We start from the raw sequence: 22,854 nt of genomic DNA, 5'->3' as shown, positions 1-22,854 counted from the left end.
GGGATGAGCCCGTCAGGAATCTAGTATACAAATATTTACTGCTCATGAGGGATCTGGTGGAATCTATTGGTCCCCGAGGTGAACTGGAGACCATGAGCCTACTATTTTCCTGAGACCGCCAGGTCGAGGGAAAATAGTAGGCTCACGGTCTCCAGTTCACCTCGGGGACCAATAGATTCCACCAGATCCCTAATTTAGAGCAGTAAATATTTGTTTTATATCCTTTAATATATTCTTTGTTCATTGATTGGTTAAAATATTAGAAACGAAAGTGCTATTTACGGCTTGGGGTACTACTTACGGCTCATCCGGGACATTGAAAATACTATTTACGGCTTAGAGCTACTATTTACGGATGGAGTACTGATTGTAGAACTGTGTTTTGGGTCATGTGGTCCAATTTTCAGCAATTAATGAGCAAGAATATATTAATGAATTCATATTCCGTGTTATAAAATGTGGCTCAGTAGTTCTAGCGTCAAGCAACAAAGTCAAGTGAATTTTCGAAGTTAAAAGTTATCAAAACGAAAATCAACTGGCGTCATAATAAAGCTTTGTTTCCATTTCCAATCTGTCCGCTTTTTATGCTCTTTTAAAATTCAATCTAGCATCAAATTGCGTCAAATCTGAATGCTACGAGATTTAGGTAAATAATAGATTGGTTTTTTTTTAAATTGATTTATCGATTTTTTATTTTTGCTTTTATTGTTATACAAATCAGGGCCACTAACTCCTTTGGAAGATATGCTCAACATTTTAAACAGCCCGCATTGTGTTTCAATTCTCCTAATTGCTTGACGAGACTTTCTTTACACGATCCCTCTGGGTACTTTGTAGTATACATACTGACCTTTGGAGCACTTGGAGTGATTAAAATGTCATTCAAGATCAGCTATTACTAAACATTTCAGGTGACTTTGGATCGAGAAGATTTGATTTTGTGTCTGTGTCCTTCAATTACACAAAAGACTAACCTAAAAGCCCTCCGGCAATATGTTGTACGATGAACAACACTTCCAACTTCCAGATATGATCAAGTAATCATAAAACTTATGGTCCATGATGGTTTGTAGATAATATTATGTATACATATAGGAAAACTAACCACAAAAATAATTGATAGTCAAATATTCTGTTCCTCGAGCAACACAGTCAAGTGAATCTACTATAAAGTTTAAAGTCATCAAGGCATAAAATCAAGTGGCGTCACATTCCAGTGCCAACATCAACAATGAAAGCTTTATTTCAATTTTCAATTTGTCCACATTTGTTATGCTCTTTTGAAAACTAGCATCAAATTGCGCTTTGGCAAAATGGTAATGTTCTCATTTAATTTTATTCTACCTCTATAACGTAATCTTACCACTACGACGGTATCTTAAAATATCAATTTTTATATCAAAATTCATCTAAATTCACAATAAAGTAAGGATCCTAAAAAACATGATCTGATAGTATTCGGTTTGCTGTTGATCTATGTAATTTTTATACGTCATATGTTGCAACATACCTCATCATTCACGAGCATTACAAAAACGGTCTTAATTTCTTACCTTCCGGCTCAATTCAGATTTTTTCATGTTTGTTTGAATTATATGATATTTATTTCTTATTTGGATTAAAGTTTATTACTCACTCTTTCTTTTTCTCGTCGTGCAATATTTCATTTGGATTATCAATTATACAGAATATGCGAAGTAGCGATACCAGAAGAGTAATTATTTTTGTTAGTCTCATGATCTCCAGTCTGTCTACTATATAGATAGTACATAGTTTCATTCTAGAAATCACAATAATATTGCCGACTTCCTTTTGCTAAAAAGTTGGCATTTAGAATAAAGCGATTCGATGGGCGTAGCCAAGTACGTCAAACTACTTCGACGTTAACAGTTCGTTTTGAAGTTAAATGTCACAACCCATATATTCATCATGTTTGCATAATATGTGATGTTTTTTAAATAAAGTCACTACTTCAGTCTCGCCTAGTGTTTCGCATAAAATCCCTTTTTGAAAGAAAACACATACAATCTGCGTTAAATACCGGTAAACCTGTAAATCGTTGTTTTGTCTACAAAGGCAATACAAGTACCATGCATCGGTTTAAATCGCATTAAATCGCATTCTATCATATCTATACGCCGTAGAAGTGACGTCATAATCGGATTAACTACCATAGCAATGGATGAATACAATTTTTGAATGTACCGCGCTGAACTACAGGCAGGTTGCACTCATCACCTGTGCATGCCTGCAATCATAGATTGAATACAATACCGCTCTGTTCAATGATACTAATCTGACAGGTGCGAGTGATTAGCATTTCTATGGTTCAATGCATTGGTACCGCGTGAACGTTGTAGTGCGGGACGATATAATTAGAATTGTATTCATCCATTGCTATGGTAGTTAATCCGATTAACCACGTCACTTCTACGGCGTATATTTTAAGACCTTATTACGAAATTACTACTACACTACTTTGCAAAACTGACCCTGTACAAGGTCATTATGAATTACATCCAATTGCTTTTCCCTTAGGATAAGTTGAATAATTCGTTGTTTTTAATTGAATGTTCGGTGTTTATTGATTTTTAAAAATTGATTTTTGCTTTTAGTCGTTTATACAATATCACTATCTCTTTTGGAAGATATACTTAACATTTAAAGCGCATTTTGTTTCAATTCCTTTAATTGTCTGACAAAACTTTCTTTACACGATATCTGTGGGTACTTTGTAGTATACATAGTGACCTTCGGAACAATTGGGAGGGATTAAAATTGAAATTGAATTGAATATCAACTATTGCTAAACATTTGTATATTGAAGTGACTTTGGATTGGAAAGATTTGATGCATACGCGCGTGTCCATCCATTACGCAAAAGCTTAAGTTAAAGCCTTCCAGCAAGATTTTGAACGATGAACTTATCGATGCAATATCGATTTCATAATCATGAATTGTTTCCAGTTTATTAACATTAAGTCATTCTAGAAAGCATTAGTGCCGATTTTCTTGTCGTAAAAAGTTACCATTAAAAAAGTAATATCGATGATCGTAGCCAAATACGTCAAACTGCTTCGAAGTTAACAGTTCCTTCCGAAATGAAATGTCATAATCCGTATTCATCGTTTTTGCATATTTATATCTTGTTTGGGGGTAAAGTCTCATATACTGTCTTGCCTAAAATCTACTTTTTAAAGAAAATGCATACAATCTCCTTAAATTATATGCATTAAACAGGGAAGAGTCTGACGACGCCTTCTGCAAATTGCTTTTTTTGTCTATAAAATTAGTGCAACTGCTATGATTTTCAATTGCTTTTCCTCTTTCAATATATATACATATTATCTACAAAGCGCATTCAAATTAAATTCCACTGCCTTACGGTAGCTCTTACTGCTACATAAAAACTGACCCTGCACAATTTATGAAATTTAGACAATTTGTTTCCCTTAGGTGTAAGTGAAGAAAGCGTGTTTTTAATTGAATACGTTGTTTATTGATGTTTTCCTTTTATTCTTTATACAAATTGTGTCTACTATCTTCAACATTTAAAGCGCATTTTGTTTCTTTAATTCTTCTAATTGACGAGACTTTCCTTGCACGATCCCTGTGGGTACTTCGTAGTGTACATTTTGACCTTTGCAGCACTCGAGGTGATTAAAATGACATTCAGGATCAGCTACTGCTAAACATTTGAGGTGGCTTCGTGGCATGTTGATCAATCTATACTCAAAGGACAAAACTAAATCTTTTGAGCAAAATGTTGTATGATGAACTTTGCTAGATTTATAATGACTATTCCCACTAAGAAACTCAACTCGAAACTTAATTAAGAATGTTCATTCGGATATGCTCAAATGATAATAAAGCTTATGGCCTTTAAGAGGTTGTAAATAATATGTAGAGAAAATAGAAAACCTCCCCCGAATCAAATGGATATCCAAGCAGATTCTTTAAGCAAAAAGTCAAGTGAAACTACAATGTTAACAATCATCAAGGCAGAAAATCAAGTGGCGTCATATTTCAATGCCAACATTAACAATGAAAGCTTTATTTCCATTTTCAATTTGTCCGCATTTTTATGCTCTTTTAAAATTCAATCTGGCATCAAATTGCGCTTTGTCAAATCTGTTAAAGTTCCCATTTAAATTTTCTACCGCTATACCGTAATCCTACCGCTACCGACGTTACCATGAATATCTTAAAATATTAATTTTTATATCTAATATCAGAATTCACCTAAATTCACAATAAAGTATCGAGCATAAAAAAACAGAACACTGAAGGGTATGAAAAGATGAAATCTTGAAAAGCATCTCATGTTATGAATTTAATATGATCTGAAAGTATTTGGTTTGTCGTTGATCTATGTCATTTGTCTACGTCATATAGTGCAATATATCTCATCCTTCATGAGCATTACAAAACAGTCTTAATTTATTTACCCTCCGGCACAAGTCAGGTTGCTTTCATGTATGTTTGAAGTATATCATATTGTTCGGATTAAAGTTTTTCCTCGCCCTTTCTTTTTCTTGTCGTGCAATATTTCATTTGGCTTATCAATTATACAGAATATGCAAAGTAGTGATTCCAGAAGATTAATTAGTTTTGTTAGTCTCATTGTCTCTTTCTACTGTTTAGTTAATACATAGTGTCATTCCAGAAATCACGATTGCCGACTTTCTGTTGCAAAAAGTTAGCATATAAAGTAAGGCGATTCGATGGGTCAAAGTACATCGAACAGTGACACGCCACAGTCCCTATTTATCATGTTTGCGCATTACGTCATGTTATTGGATAAAGTCGTTAGTTTAGTCTCGCCTAGTATTTCGCATAAAATCCCACTTGTAAAGAAAAATGCACTGAATCTGCTTTAGATACCCGACGCCTTTTCCAAATCGCGTTTTTTTTCCTACAATCAATAAACGTACCATGCATTGATTTCCTTTTGTTCATATGCAGGTTTTAATTAGGCATCTACTAATTAAATCGCATTCAAATCCATATTTTAGGATCTTACTACGATATTACTACTACACTACTTTGAAGAACTGAATTATAAGAAGTTATAGGTGAACAATTCGTTTTTAATTGAATGTTTGTTGTTTATAGATTTTTAGTCTTGCTTTGAATAGTTATACAAATCAAGGCCACTATACGATATTTAAAGCACATTTTGTTTTTTCAGTTCTTCTAATTGCTTGACGAGACTTTCTTACCACGATCCCTGTGGGTACTTTGTAGTGTAAATACTGACCATGCTGACCTTTGCAGCACTTGGAGTGATAAAATTTCATTGAATATTAACTAGCAAACATTTACATAACATTTACTAAACATTTGAGGTGACTTTGAATTCTAAAGATTTGATTTTGTGCGCGTGTCCTTTAATCATGTTAATGACGTAAACGCCGAAAATAAAGCCTTCCATCAACATTTCGTCCGATGAACTTAAAAAAAGAATATCGATTTCATAATCATTATTTGTTGTTTTCAGTTATTAGTCTTGTTCGAGGAGTAGCTAGATAACCTGTTAGGGTTGTACTTAGTTTTCTTGTCCATGCTTTCACTTTGAAATGGAGACAAATCCCTGCATTTAATCTTCAATTTCACTATGTCATACTTAATTAGTGTTATTGTTCATCTCAAAACCTGTCATAACCCCTGATGACTTCCTTATTTTTGATGTTTTCTGTTCTGTATTTGTTCCGTTTGAGTTTATGACAGGGATTTTATTGTATTGCCATCAGACAATACCCCGCTTTGTCTACTTGTCTTTATTAAAGTTGGACCTGTTTTTTGTTTAGATTAGTAGTTGCTTAGATGGAAATTTATTGTACGATTTTGTAAAGATTTTAATCAATCACGTATATAGAATAGTAATATAAGCATGACAAGTGTGTTATTCCCTTTTGTATAATTCAGGGTGCCTTAGATTTAGAGCACGTACGTTAGCCTTTATTTAGGTGTCATCTTCCAACATTTATAGATCCGATTCAATAAGATTCCTATTAGGTTTCACTGAGTTTCTGTAAATGTGGATGATTTATATTAGTGCATAAGTTTTGAGTTGTATTATATAGGACGCGCTAAAAGTTCAATGTCCTTAATATTTTTCAGTTTCTATTTAATTACAGCATGTTCTAAGGAATTATTCTAATTCAATATTTCTATATTCAATATTCAATGTCTCTTCAAGACCGTCCTTTAGTTTGCTACGACAGAAAGTAGGTACATATTGTCAACTGCACTACCAATGATACATTGAGTTGCTGGTCACCATTGGCTATACATTAAAAGAAAAAAATATTGAATGCATGATTATGTGGTCTCAAAAATATCATTAGTAATTATTTAACTGAGCCATTTTTGGTAACACGCAGAGTATAACTATACATGTAGGTCTCTTCTAGCCAATGATATAAAAATAAGTATACAATCATTCCATTCGTAATGTTGCTATGACATAATAATGTGAGCGCACCCTCACGGAATTTAGAAATTATGGCCACGTACAAAAGTTGAGACAAAAATTATTTTCGACTAAAAATGTAATTTCTAAATATGATTTTCTACTAAATATGAAAGGAAATGTTTATTTTAAAGTCCATTTCTCCATTCGCCAATTCCCTATGGTCAGCTTTGATGGTCAGCTTTACCCCTGTTATCATTGAAATGAGCGCAAAGGATGGCTCTACGATTAGCTGATGTAAACACACGCGTTTTAGTATACGGGATGACAAAGGCGTGATAGGATGTACAACCCCTCCATCGTAGGACGAGAGTTAATAATATTTTTCAGGTTTTTTTACTCAATCATTCTGCTGTTTTCTTTATTACCCATTATGTTGTATGTAATATTATATTGTACAACCTTTGAAGCAATGACTTTTATGTTTGAAAAATTGCATTTCGAGCATAAAGTGTCATGTATCATTTTTTTTCAAGGACAAGTTGTAATTCGTGGTTGGGGTCTATAACTGAAAGTTCCAGATAAGTTGTTTCATTTTATGTTGTTGTATGAAGATGTAATGAATGTAATGTACCAGATCATTTCTTGCTGACTGTTTAGCCTAAACACTAACTCCAGTATTCGCTTTTAAATGACATAAAAAAACCCACGATGTCTCCTTTCTGATAATTAAATAAACTCTTTTGTGACAAATAAATATTCATCTCAACTTTAGAGTGTATTTCAAGCTGGTAATAAAATAGCAGCATGCATACTGTAATGTACTTTTTCTGGATTTCCTTACCTGATCCATTACAACAACGTACCACAGTTTACTGATGATTTTTCAGGTAAATGTCCTTGAATGTTTGTTTTAGCAAGCAGGAGCTCTCATTACATCATATGTACAGTTGTCTGTGCAGGCGGTAATGACAGTGTAATATAATCGAAAAGTGCGTACAACTTTCCTGTCTACCGTCACCATAAACTGAAAAGCATATGTTTCTTCAAAAACGTCTTCAAGGTAATTGTTTGAAAATGTAGAAACATGAAGAATGTGTCGTCGATCACATTATTTACCTTCTAGTCATAACACCTGGTCGAACTTTGAAAGGTAAACTTTGCAATATATATTCTGCAAGATGTAGCTTTTAAACTGATCACAATAAATGAGTGGGGGCTTATATTAAAATTGAAGTAACACATGTCGCTGCAGGACCGGGCTGCAAGTCCCAGTGGTCTAATTTTAATTAAAGTAAAGTTGATCAGATCGCACGTCCCTTGCTTAACATTAGACAAGTTCTTGCTCGTATTTTTATCATCATGTTAAATTTAAGAATTTGATTTTGAATAATAACTTAGAAGTTACCACCCGCATTAGATAGAATGCAGAGATTTAATGTTTGGGGATACTCTATCTCATGAATTTACACCATCAATTATTCAAACACCTCTCCTCTTTCGCATTACCAGTTAATGAGTTAACAACGCGCGCTCAAAGTAATCTGGGTGAATCCTTCCATCATGTTAACGTCAGTTTTATTTTGTTTTTTTGAAATTCTTCCAATGAAATTCATAACCTGCCAATAAGCCCAAAGTCACGCAGACTACACTTGAGAGATTATATCAATGCGTCCAGTTCTGACCTCGGGGAGTTACTTTGCATAACATTATATTTTGTTACACATTTTTTCTGATGAGGGCTTAGCCAGAGTGAGAAGCAATTTCAACAAAAGTTTTAATTTGTCTTTCTAGACAATAAGACTGTAATGCGATACTTTGAAAGCAATTTGTTTATTCTCGAACGTCCTATTAATTTAATACTTCACTTTCATTTCGACATTCTTTATTCTAATATATTTAGACGCGATAAAATAGTGCAGCATATAATATTCATAATATTATTTCGTAATTATTGTATTCCCCATAGCGATACATAATTATTAAAATATATTTTTATGCTACCATTGATTTGAATAGACAATGAAAATATATAAAAATGTATACACATTAAAAATCTTAAGACCTTTAGATATGCCTAAGTAGTCATCCAAAGAAATTAGTATCACCGTAACTAAAACATTTACGTGTAGTCTGGAAATCCCTTTTAAATAATTTAGCCTATGTTAAGACCCAGTGCCAAGAGCAAATATCATTACGTCTTCAAATTTCCAATTTGATATGCCTAGGATCCCGCGTTTTTTCCTCGCTATTTTTGCACTTTTTATGATCTCGTGTGTCAGACACCAGTCACTGTGTCCGGGTCTGGGTACTTGTTTCCGGGCCATTCATGTATTTTCATGGGTATTTTTTATCTGGATCTACTAGATCACGTCGTCTTAAAATGTGCGCACTGTAACTGATCGCAATAGAAAAGTGAAACTGGTAAATCGACGAATCGTCTGGAATGAAAGGAACCAAAATAAGACTAACATCAGAAATATTACACATGTGGGAATTTAACCATTGACACTCAGTAAATAAAATAGACAACACCAAATTTGACACCTTTTAGGACAATTCGGATCATTTAACCTGGCCTCAAAGCAATTCGAAATTTAGTTTATTTTAGCTTTTTGACCAAACGAATCAGAAACTGTTTATATATTTGGCAGAAAACATGATCTAAGTATGTACTCGTACTGCAGCTTAGACGAGTTGCGTAATCAATCATTTTTCTGATGCATTTTGTCACTGTGTGTAGCTATAGCTCTATTACCGCATTTCAGAACTATACTCTGTCAGTAGCAGAAACAAATGACTTCCTGATATTGAGATGCCGTTATATTAGGTTTACTGTTAACGGTTCCTGCTTTTAGTGTCAACATAATATAATAACACTGACCTTGACGTGAGTCTGTGTGTACTCATGTTTAATAAAGAAGCACTATTGCTATTATGTTAAATAAACATGAAAGAGGTTGTTCAGTATTCAAACTGATTTATATAGCTTTTAAAATCTATAACTTCGTTATATTCAGCTGCAATGTTGTCGCTAAAGCAAATCGTTGCCCTTGAATGAACATTAATATGTATATGCTCTCTATTCTAATATAAAACACGCTTTGTCATTTCGGCAGTCAGGTTCATGCCCTTGGGTGTTTTCAAATAGTCGAAGATTCGAAATTAATGTTCAAATAAAAAATAAAGTCTTTTTTTTACAATATTCGGTCTGTCCATCTTATTATTGTTTGAATTGTCTCCTTGACTCCTTCTGCAAGAAACATTTGATTTGAGTTTCATCATTTGATTTTTTTATATACTGCATTCAAATCAATCAGTTCTTTATTACAAAACACATTCAATTCTGCACTGTGCTCTGGAAAGCGAAAAATCGACATGCCTGTGACTTGCTGTACATAGCTACATTACGTCTGCTTAACACGTGTGCTGGAACACACCCCACCCAACCTCTCATTCCTCGTCATTCACCTACCTCCACCCCCATCCACATCAACACTGCAATACCCACACTAACACCTTACACTACACTACTCTGGTATCACACACTTCACAACAGAAATGACTGATATGTGTTATTATCAATGCCGCTTGCCATATACATAATACATTATGACGTAAAACGTGAAACATTTTATTGACCTTGGTTGTAAAATTTATTACGTGACGAATTATTTCTGTTTCTTTTTGTCTTTGTTTGTTTTGTCTTTGTTATATTCTAATTAACTTGAAGTAAAGCATACATTTCTTTCATTTATTCTAACTCTGTATGTTCTTATTTAACACAATGCTTTGCTTCAAATGAATTAATGCGTTTTTTTTCTTTCTTTGATTCTCAAACTATCTCTTTTGTGTGTATGATGCTCTTACAAATATTGTCTATAAGAATATCGCTACGTGTATTTCATAATAGTTAAAAGGTAAGAATATGACCGGTGGCAGTATAGTTATTTTTTTTAAAGTTTCATTAATTTTTCACTGCCCCGGTTATTACTATTCTGTTGCACTTGAACAATTGTCTTACGCACAGATACTATCACCTCTGCTGCAGGGGGATTTAGCGACTACAGCTAGCTATAGACTGGTTAAGATGCTCACCAGCAACTACTCCAAGATTGTTCGTCCAGCTGATACTGCAGAATCTGCCATAACGGTCAGATTCGGTCTAGCACTACAACAGATTATCGATATGGTAAGGTAGTAATGATTTTGTGGCTGGCTATTGATGTATTTTGGTGGATATGTTATTGGCAGATGGATGTTGTTGCATATTATATGGTTGCGTAAGTTATTATATGACCAGTACCCAAGAGGTTAAGGATTGAGCGCAGAGGTCAATTTCAAGTATATTGTTATTTCTGATAAAATAACAGCATTAATTTTGTAAGGTACTATTTCTGGAAAAATATCAAAATTTGTCATCCTCACCTTTTCTCGCAGACATTTGCAGATGTGTGAAGCTATTCTGAATAGTTACACGAGAGACCATCTTTTTTATTGCTAGAAAGACATTTAAAACCGTTATTATGTTTTAAGCCTATGTGATATAATGGGCAAGCACAATCGGTTATGTTTCTCGATTCTTATTCACTCGGTCGGGCATCGGGAACATTGTCCCCTTTGTCCCCTTTGCACAAGCGCGCACATAGTAACCAGCTCAACGCAGGGGAACTACACATGCGCACACTGGTTTTGTAAGGCTATTTCCCCTGTGTGACGTCAGCCAGACGAGAGAATAAGCATCATCGCCACTTCCTAAAATAAGAATTGCTTTTTACTTTACGTGATGCAATTGCAAAGAAACCGGAAATCTATTTGCAGATTTTTAAAAAGTCCTTTGTTCAGTCTTTGTCATGTTGGTATAACGATCTTATTGTGTATTCAATAAGAAATATATTGGCAAATAATGTATTTAAATTTAAATATATTGGCATGTGGTTCTCAATATAACCACTACATTATATCAAAACACTACCTGATACCAACTGCCGCTTACATATTGAATTATACAGACTGGTTCAAACTATTGAACTTAGAGGCAGAGTCTGACAAATAAATTACTTTGGTAAAATTGAGAGTTGACTGGATAAGAGCAAACTGGAGAGTGAGCTGTCAACCTCACTCGGTCTTGTCGAAATTGACATACTCACTCAATCCTTTTAAAGAAACCTTGGTTATGGGTCTTGTATTGTATGAATGTAAAAAAAAGTCGTACGCATTAAGCACTGCTATCTTATATTTAAGTGACGAAAATGAAATGAGATTAATGCATTTGCATTGTCATGATAGTGAAAACCCGTGGTGGTATGTGTGTATAGTGAACTGTATTCATCTGACATAAAATGACCATTTAAAATGTAGTGTAACAGAAACATCTGAAGTTAAATTTAGAGTACAGTTAAAGTTAACATTAATAACAGAAAATTGCCTTTGTTTATTTGGTAAGAATTCACGGTTGGTTGATGGCATGCAAAACCGATTCATTTTTAAGAAAAGTTGAACAATGATGGAGCCATTTATCTAAAATCTGGTTTGTGTCTTTACAAGGGGTAGACACTTGTAAAATGATAGTAGAACATCTGCAAATAGACTAACAAATGACAAGGGAATTTTCAAAAAACTTTTTATCATGAAATATATGGTATAACTCATATTACTTGGCGAATTTAAATTTAAAATATATGTATATATACCGCCCTCAATTTTCACACAAATGTACAGTTTATAGAATTGAAATTACCACAAAAAAGCAGAAAAGATGAATAATTTGATATAGAAACGAAAATCTATGACAAAAATGGCTACAAAATATGTGTGTATATACAGTTTATTTATAGCTGTTGGTGTTATTCAGAATAAAGAATTGAACATTATAATAATGTTTTGTTTAGAAAAATAAATAAATGATCACATCAAACAATCGTGAATTAATTATTAATTTATAAACGGCAATCCTTTCAGACGCCCGATACGTAATACATTAATACATATGAAATATGTGGTAATTCTCATATTGCGTCACATCTTTGATTCGCATTCGCCACAAAGTTTTTTCATTATCTTTACCACAAATGTGCTGAAATCCATCTGACGGATTTTTGCAATCAATACGCCCTCCATCTATTTTTCATGCAAATTTGGCGGATAAACTTATAAGATAATGATGGTTTACTGACGTTGATTCCTGTATTATTGCAGCTCCATACCCACGAAATTACGAGTAATTCAAAACTAACTATTGTGATTTGAAGATATTAACAATGTCTCTAAATGTCTCATCAGTTCTAATTCTTCGGGGGATATGAGTCTGAAACTAGAAGCTTTTCATGTTAGGGAAACTCCCTTCAGCGCTAACATTGAATCAGCGTGAAATAGTTATTAGTGCTAAAAGTGAACGTCGATTTTACAGGTTATAATCCACGCCCGATGAAATGCGCTTTAGCACATTAACACATATCGAGTTATTCAGCAACCCTTTTCCCTGGGTACGGCAAATAGATCGCTGCTGACAGAAATATTCATTCTTTGTACCACGGAGAAAAAACTTGTCAGTTGAAATTACTTGGTAATCTTATCATTTTATTTCCCAGAAGAAATGAACACAAAAACGTGGCATATTATTATGATAATATACGTCACATTGTTTGAGGAATAAGAATGTGTGATGTTTTTACAATTCTGTTTTGATAATGCAAAAAATGTTCTGGGTATGTTAATTCTCGTTATTACAAACGAAGTAAAGGCTAACAAAATTAATGCGATACAATTCTGCTATACCACTCATGTACTATAGTATTACTTTGAACTATTACAATTCTACCGAGAGATTATATAAATATAAATATGATACATGTATATACATGTTTATGGAAAGGGAATTATGAGTTCAACTTAGCACTAAAATCAAAGGGAAATTGAGCCATACTTAAGAACAAAAAATCCTCTCCTTAGTTGAACGCATTTGCATTGGCATCTTATCCTCTACAACCCCCAATATTTATCGAAGGGGATTGGAGTAAGGATGGAGGAAATGCTCTTTTTCACATCAAACATGGTTATATGCGTGTGCTTCTATTAGCAAGGCAGCAATGAGAATTTATAAATGCCAACTTTTTGTTGCTTTGATTATAGGCTCAAGGTTAGTCAAATGCATTATCAAACTCTAGCTGCTGAAAAAGTAACTATCAGTGAGCCCTTAAATGAGGGCTATAGGGAATATTTACATCACTAGATTAATTGTTGTTGCATTGAAACTGCCTTTACCATTGGCTGCAGTGGCAGCGTAGCTCAAGTCGGCTCTACTTATTCCGTTATTGGAGCAGAGATTTGGTACATTGATTTTATTCACCTCTGCGAAATATCAGGGCTGAGAATTTAAGTTTCGTTTAATTAGATGATGGTATAGTCAAAACGTTCTTTTATAGCATGGTTTTTCGCATTAATTGGTTCAATTGACGCACATTGTATTTAACTTTGAAGTAAAAGCAAAACTTCACTGGTATGGGCAATTTCAATGTCATCCAATCAAGGCCATTAGCTACATCTTATGACGTAGTTCCTCCCTTCTCAAAAAAGAGGAATTAACAACCTAATGGTGGCCTAAAAATATCTTCGAATCAACTAGCTGTTAATTTTAGTAAACGTACAACCACTTCTAAAGCATAAACTGCATCATGCCTGTGAATTAATACTTATTACATTTTAAACATGTGCGATTTACAAATGACATTTCTGTCCTTATTTCACTAAGAGATTCCATTTCTACCAACCATAACTGCCTGGCGTGTTATTCTCATATATAACTTTAACACACTTACATACGGATACGTGCCTTCACATTTTCCTGTTCCGGATGCGCCATTTTTTTAAAACTCGAACTACGTGTCCCCGCACGAATGCGTTTATTGTATTCGATCCAATTTAGAAATCACCATGCTAGAATTTGACATTTTAAACTCAACTAGAAAGAAATGAAACAGTTCAACCAAGTTTTCTTGGAGTCTTCCAGGAAAAACGACACAATAGTGAACGACCCAATCTATTGTATGAAATCCGTGACTTCGAATAATACTGAAATAATGTAAAAGCAGAAGGTACCTCCTTAAGTTTTTTTTTAAAAATTGGATATGTCTGAGACATTATCAGAAACTCAGAACTTTTCGAGCACATTGTTTAATTAATTGCTGAAGGCAGATGTTAGGAAACTGGGATGATTCAACTTTGGGGCCTGTGCTTGAAATGCTCCTAGTATAACCAACCACAATATTTCATCCTCTGGAGAACATTACCCAGCTGCCAGTAATCTGAATGCCAAATCTCATTTCATGGAGGACTTCTACTAATTACAACCTTGAGAAACGAATACAGGTCAAGAATACTAATTTCGGAATCAATATTAAAATGTCACGTAATATTTGACAGGTCTCATTGCTATTTTGAACAAGAATAGTCGATTGATCATAATTATTAAAACCCTCTTTAAATATATCAGTGAACTACTGAGGATTTAATAGTCAATTTTTGCAACTAATCAAACATGGTCTGTTTAAAAAACTACCTCTTTTCACTTAAATATCGACGACCCATTTTTTTATATCGGAAACTATTACATAATAAATAGTGTAACGACCTTTCGTTGCAAACCGCGTTTAAAACCAAGTAACATGAACGTTAATGCGTAATTAGCTGACTCGATGGATACCAGTTTATCTCATGTGAAATAGTTACTTAAATTTTATTTGGATACCTCTGAACGAAACTAGACAACTTTAACAGTTGAACGGTGAATTCCATGACACCATATTGCTTGTTATGAATTCTCGCCTTGGAAGACTTTCTAATCATTTCCTCACAGACACGCTAGAATGTTTTTACCGCACAGTTAAGCGAGGAATACGATCACAAAATAGGCTTTGAACAAATCTCAAAGTTCCATGTTCAGCGAGCGAGACAACACAATCCATAATCCATTGCAATCTTAAATCGTTAAATTGTTTACTCCGTAGGCGAGATTGAAACATGGTGCGATAATGCGCGTTTTAACTCTTAAAATTGGCGAGATTGTACATCAGTACATTGCAACTTTGGTTCAAAAAGGATAACCCCTAGCTACCCTACTCTTAAAATTGCCATCATCATACCGGGTTTAGATACAGCATGAAAAAGGCTTATAACTGCTTACAAACTAGTATACAATGTAGGTAATAGAATGTCAGTAAATAGTAAAATTATTCATTTTTGATAAATGGAATGTTTTGTGTATAGCAATCGAACTAAATAACTGTGATATAATTTTTAAGCACAATGGCTAATAGAAATAACGTACTTTAGAAATAAATAAAAGCTAGAAACTGAAAAATAAAAGGAAGGTCGATTTTAATTTGGTATGATATTTGTAAATTTTTGTCATGGCAAATAATTTCCAATGCTTCTTTATTTTAAACACGAATTGGAAGATAAAACATCGATTTATTTTTACATTTAACCTTGTGGATTATAAATGACGATATAATGATAAGAACTATTATGGTCATCAATTGACATAAACAAAAATGCATTTACAGAATAGATTAACTAAACCTTAATCAAACTTTCAATCGCCAAAGAAGCTATTTTATCTTTCCAATTAAATTGGTTTATCGGCGTCAGAATTGATCCATAGAAATGATATCATTGGTCAAAGTTCAGCCGCATATCCCTCCAATATGACTACATCTACATTATACTCGTAATATGAACGGCGTGTATGTTGCAAATCATACAAAAACACGTCTATTCATTTTATTGGGATATCATAGAAATCACGCTTCATTGTTCAAACATTAAGAGAGCGGGTTCCAACTTCTTGCCGTAAATTGCATTGCAAAAACTTTGTAAATGATACAATTCAACGAAAATATTGCTCCAAGGATATCTCCTTTATGTTATATACTGCGCCAATAAAGTATCCTTACACTTGGAAAAATAATCACAATTTCCAAACTGAACAATATTGGGGTAAATTTGTTTTGATCTAATCCTGCACATTATGACACCACATTGAATCCAATGTGACTTCAAGAAGCAAAGTTACAAGCATTTGATTAGACGAAGGTCCAGTTTTAAAGGTAACAAACTGGCCTATTCAAAACTCCACAGACTAGACATCGGATTTGAGAGTGGTGAATGGCTAATTTATGCGTTTGACTTTAATTTAAAACAAAAGGAACAAAAGAAAACTGAAACAAAAGAACTGACATAAAAATGAAAGTTATGAAAAGTACAGAGAATCAAAAACTGAACTAAAAACTGCTTTAAATAACGCTTCATTGAAGAAACTGTGTTGTCTCTTTGTTTCGCTTGTTGGAATCTTTTTGGGCCTTGTATAGGCCAGCTTGTCACTTTCAAAACTGGACCTTCGTCTATTCAATTGCTTGTAACTTTACTTCTTGAGATCACATTGGATTCAATGTGGTGTCATAATGTGCAGAATTAAATAGTGCATCTATTAAGAAAAACAAATTTACCCCAATATAGTTCAGTTTTGAAATTGTGATTATTTTTCCAACTGTAAGGATACTTTATTGGCGCAGTATACTTTAAATATTCTAGCGAATACCGAGATAAACACTTGAAATACACGACAATGTGTAACTATTTTTGACACTCAAGAACATGTTTGAAATGTCAAATTCAATTCGATGTTTGAATGAAAAAATATTGGCAATATGGAATACTGCATTTCTTATTATATTTCCTTGATCCACGCTACAAAATAACACGTGCATTTTAATAAAATAATAACTAGAAGGATGACGTGATTGCAACATGATAACAAAGAATATTTTCATATGTTTCTTTTATTCCGTTTTACGCATACAAAATTTAAACACTTATGTCTAACCATAGTGTTATAAAGGGTCCGACTACCCACGTTTTGCAGTTGCAAATAAAATAATCAATCAACTAGTTATGGTACCCCTTTGTTAATAAAAGAAGTATCATTATCAACTCATGATTATTATTATGTTGAATAATTGTTTAAGACAAGTACACAAAACCATCCTTCAAATTCTGTTCTCTTTTGTTTGTGTTTTGTGGTATACTGTATTTTTACTCTTATGATTTGTTTGATGACGAATGTTTGCTTTGGTGATCAATTTTGATTTGTGTTTGAATGGTAATAAGGCTGTTTTGATGATTTGATATTTGGAGCATTTGGTAAAATAATTATGTTTGTGTGCTTGAGTGACAATTGTTGATACATTTGACTGTTTATATTTCATTTTCATTCCATTGCATAAACGATTGAAAGTTGGTGTTTTGTTGCATTTCTTTAATATTTTTGTGTGTGTGTGCATCAAGTCCACATTTTCATAAGTATCACGAGAGTGCAAAGGGTAAAAAGAGCATTTTGATCTCATAGAATATAATCCCTATAATGTAACTGTTATTGAAATTGGGTTCAAATCTGGAAGAATTCATTTTTTAATTTAAAATCTACTGGTCATTTGTAATTCTTCAGAGGTATGTGCTGCACAACAATCATGGTAACTTGACGGTTGACCCATTGGTCATCAAGTGAGAATTACAAAATATATTTTAGGCCACATACAAATAAATCGTTTCACGTCCGCCTCCTCCTAACTTTCTGGGATTATTTCATTTCATTTTTTTTTCAATTTTCATATTAAATTTAGATAAGTTTTTTAATACTTAGTAACATATTAATGCTGATAAACAAGTTTATTAGTCAAAAAAAAATCACAAAGGGGTCTTACCCCTCAAAATTTTAAAATAAAAAAGGGCCTCGTCGTTTTTCTCGAAGATGCGGAAAACTGCTAGCAATGTAAAATTTACGTGAAAACTGCTGCATCAATATCAATTTAGCAAAGGAAAAAAAAAAAACACTCTCCTCACTCCTTACTTTTCCAAAAACGTGGGGATGTGAAACAAATGTTGTAATTTAATGTGGTCTAACATATCAATGAGTTCAAATTCATGATATATTAACTCTGCCCTTGTGAACATTATGAAGGAAATGGACCATTGGCTATTGATATGTGAAGTATATCACTGAAAGTGAATGTGAATCAACTTTGTGTAGTTATGATATGATTGTGTTGATTTTGTTCTGTTGGTTTGGTTTGACGGTATAATAATGTGCGATACGAGACTAGCGTAAAACCACTACTGCCTGCTGACGGAGGCTTCTGAGTGTTGGTTTGATATATTATGTGCGATACGAGACTAGCGTAAAACTACTACTGCCTGCTGACGGAGGCTTCGCAGAGTTGAGCCAGTTAAAAGAGTATTTTGTGATCTTAGCATCCTCTCTTTATGACATTTGGCAGTAGAAAGCTTATTCCCAAAATTCCAGTTGAAGCCGATTTTACGTTTGAGAGATGTGTATTACCCTGCTCCATGTGCCACTGTGTTGTAATTGTAACTGTGAATTAATTTGCAAGATTTTTTGCACATAAGCAATATGTAGTTAGAGGTTTCCAGTGGTATAAAAAATCTTTTTGGTGAAAAGTGGGGCGGGGGGATAAGGCTGTGGATCACAAAATGCTCCTTTAAGTAAATTAAATGACGAATAATTAAACGACTTGAATTCTTGTCAGACCATGGATGAAACAGATAACAGACTCCGTACAAGCAGTCAAAGTTTCAGCATCACCCGATAATGAGGGGTGATTGTTCCTTGAAATGCGACAAGTAAAACTGCTACGCACTTACCGCATAATTATACGCGAAGGCACACAACGATGGCGTGATTGTTAGACACTGCACAATCGAACAATCGGCCCTCATGAATATGCGAGAATTCACATCATACAATGCAGGGGGACTTTGACTGTTGGTACATGGTCTGTAGTAGTCTGTGTGTCAGACATGCAAACGTGGTTTACATTATTTGTCTCTTTATGGGTGTGTGGGGATTGGTGTGTAATGCGTAAAATAAGTGATTCATAGTGCCTTAATATATGCGAGGAAATGTTTGTATGGGAATAAGTGTCTATGTGGGATGGGTGTACGTGTGGGATGTGTGCGTGTAGGAAAACAGATCGTATAATGTGTGTATAATTATGCTTACTAGTACTATGTTTGCACTTTTTAACACTCTTTTTAAGAGGGGGGTGAGTGTGCGAGTGCGGTCTTATCACGGTTACAGGTGGGATGTGAGTCGGGTGTGAGTGATATGTGGAGTGTGCACTCATAGAAATGACTTGTTCGCCTTGTTGGCGCAATTCAAAATGAGTAAGTTTGGAAAACTCAAAAATAGTGTAAAAGTTGCCAAAACAAAATTCATTTTAGTTATCCGAACTTAAAGAATGCTGAAAAAGCTCAAAAAGTTCCGTCAACTAATCAACTTTGTTGGCATTACTTAAAAAGTTGATGTAAGTCGTTGCGTCAACTTTTTAAGTAAGTTTATGTAACTCAACATGTAAGTTGATGTAACTCGTTCATATTAAGTTACTGGTACTTATTGTTTTGAGTTATTCCAATTTGGTACTTTGTTACTTAATTCATGTAATTGGATCATTTTCTGCACAATTAGCAGTATTCAAATATTTATTTTTGTAATCAGTGCAAAATTTTGTATACTATAGCACACCTCTAGAAAATTATGCTAACCTAGTTTCATTTTCTGAGTTGTAACAACTCAATAAAGTAAGTGCAAATGAGTGCGACCAACATAATGATATCGAGTCAGCGTTACTCAAAATTGTACGCGTTGGCATTACTCGGAAAGTTGACGCAACGACTTACATCAACTTACTGAGTATTGCCAACGAACAATTTCTATGAGTGTGGGTTGCTTTTATTAGTACAGCAGATGAAAATAGACAAGTTGTACCGTATAGCTCTCCCCCGGACGAAGCTCATATTGCGTGCAACTACGAGGAAGCGGACATGATCTTGTACCTTGCAGATGCTGTAAGCGCAGGTTACAGAAAATCTACGCAGGGTCGACACAATCAGTTGTTGTCGTCTTGTTCCGTAGCTGAAGCAGCAAACCTTAATATTCTGGAGCTGTGGTTGGGCATTTGGAACAGGTGGACATTCCAAATACATATCTGCTCACGAGATTGCAGTATCCCTTCGTTTGTCAATGTTTCATGCTTTCAGTATAGACCATGGTAGATGCGACACCGTTTTAGTATCTTACATCAGAGGAAAGAAAAGAGCTTGCGAGACCTGGAAAATATACCATTTTGCAATTGCGACTTTCTTAGCCATGTCCACGAAGCCATGGGAACACAGGACATTAACTTGACAGTATTTCTATGAGTAGACAATGCGGCAGAAAATAAGGAAAAGGAACGTTCATCTGCCTTACAATTCCTTTCCTCTCAAGCCCTTCAAATTGTGTACTCGCAATATTTTATGTCTTGGGGTTAAAATTTCTCATAATTAATTTCATTCATATTTTGATACATATCTCTAGACCACCGGCTATATTGAGCTGAAAAGGCAATATTTTAATTTCTAATTAGAGAGGCTACTGTGAGGTTTGAAAATAAACCTATGCTATAGGTAAAACCTACCAAAGGTGGAGTGTGCCAGTATTTGAAATACTACTCAGTGGTGATACGGAATTCAAACATCGGACCTTAGGCCAAAAAAAAAAGTGTTTGTTTGCCCAGACATGGGGTAGAAAGGAGTGGGTTGGTAGGTCGATTTCCTTTTTTTTTTTTTTTTTTTTTTTTTTAGATGTGTACATGTGTTGCAGCAAGTGGTGTAAGAGAAAATATATATGACATTCAGCCTTACATTTTGTACTTGTGTCAAACTTTAATCATAGGTTAATGAACGTGTATTACCGGTACTTGTTGGGGGAGAAATTAGACAAAAATAATGCATGCGCGCTGATGTTGATGCGTAGCGCAAGTGCATTACGGTATATAGTCTAATTTCTCGAGCAACAAGTATTAAATACGCGTTCATTAACATATTTGAATAGTATTTCCTACACAAGAAGTTTTTATAACAAAACTATCACTAAAAATGTTGGAAAATAGGACCAAATATAAATGCATCAACCCGCCCAAAAAGCGTGCGAAAGCACTGCGCGTAGTACGCGGATTGCACATTATATACAATCAATGTACTCCGCATACTTTTCTAACCGCTTTTCTGATTGGCTGCTATGAATGTATTTCAACCTTACCATATAAAGTTTAACCTCTTTGGTAACAAAATCGGACTAGGGTACAAAATCCCAGACCATACCTGTACATGTACTTATCGAGCTTGGCTCTCTAGATTGATGTTGATTGATGGTAAAATATTGTTGGCATGGTTGGGGAGGGCTAAATGGGAAAAATGAATGCTGTGATTGCCAGGAATATTAACTTATGTCATTATTAAGTGTCATTTGGCATTTTTATGGGGAAAAAACATCATTTTCTTTATTTTTATATCATTTGTAAAAAAAAAAAAAAAAAGGTGCATGATGTTTTTTGAATTTTTGGGTCGGTCGTGTCTGGGCAAACAAACACTTTTTTTTTTGGCCTTATGGGGCGTGTGTGTGTGCTGATATGCGTTCGTGAAAAATAATAAGTTTACTGTCTGGATGATATTGCAATTAGTTTATATATTTTCCAATTATTTATTTCATTAAATCAATCCTTACACAGCCGTGACGTTAGTCACGGCTGTGTCTTTTTTCTTACAGGATCTTTTTCTTTCTGTCAACCATTACATTTGCTCTAGCACTCACATGCTTACATCGATTTTGACCTAACTTGGTCACAATGATCAATGACCATGCCCCTACATGTCACATGAAACTCGCGGGGTCAAAGGTCACGCAGGGGTCAAAAACTAAAATGCATCTTCTCCTACAACTTACGTAGGACAGCGACCCCACTTGCACACATGCATTGTTATTACCCAGTGTCTATGTGGTGTACACAGATTTGTGGTCAAAAGGTCATTAAGGGGTCACTTCCGGTATAAAACGAAAAACCTTCAAAAATTTTATTAGCTAAGTAAAACATAGCACAGTAACGGTATGTTCACATATGATCTGCAGTTACCCAATGTATATGTGGTATTTTTTATTTGGGGTCAAAGCTCATTAAGGGGTCACTTCCGGTATAAAAAGAAATACCTTTAAAATGCATCTTCTTCCACAAATTATGTGGGACAGAGACGCCACTTGCACACATGCATTGTTATTACCCAGTGTATATGGGGTGTACACAGATTTGGGGTCACAGGTCATTAAGGGGTCACTTCCGGTATAAAACGAAATACCTTCAAAATTTTTTATTAGCTAAGTAAAACATTGGACAGTAACGGTATGTTCACACATGATCTGCAGTCACCCAATGTATATGTGGTATTTTTTTATTTGGGGTCAAATCTCATTAAGGGGTCACTTCCGGTATAAAACGAAATACTTTTAAAATGCATCTTCTTCCATAGATTATGTAGGACAGTGACGCCAC

The 22,854-nt window shown here is 34.3% G+C and overlaps 1 protein-coding gene across 1 annotated transcript in view; it reads left to right on the top strand.

Moving 5' to 3' along the window:
• LOC140158601 (neuronal acetylcholine receptor subunit alpha-10-like) overlaps positions 1-22,854 on the top strand; it is a 71,103-nt gene that overhangs the window by 29,555 nt on the left and 18,694 nt on the right. Inside the window, exon 2 of the mRNA XM_072181757.1 lies at positions 10,446-10,607. Coding sequence (XP_072037858.1) covers positions 10,506-10,607 — 102 coding nt within the window. The 5' untranslated portion in view covers positions 10,446-10,505. The remainder of the gene's footprint in view (positions 1-10,445; positions 10,608-22,854) is intronic.

Source organism: Amphiura filiformis, chromosome 8 (assembly GCF_039555335.1).
Source record: "Amphiura filiformis chromosome 8, Afil_fr2py, whole genome shotgun sequence".
Classification (NCBI taxonomy): Eukaryota; Metazoa; Echinodermata; class Ophiuroidea; order Amphilepidida; family Amphiuridae; genus Amphiura; species Amphiura filiformis.
The sequence above is the reverse complement of the archived record's forward strand: the minus strand, read 5'-3'. Positions and strand labels throughout refer to the sequence as shown.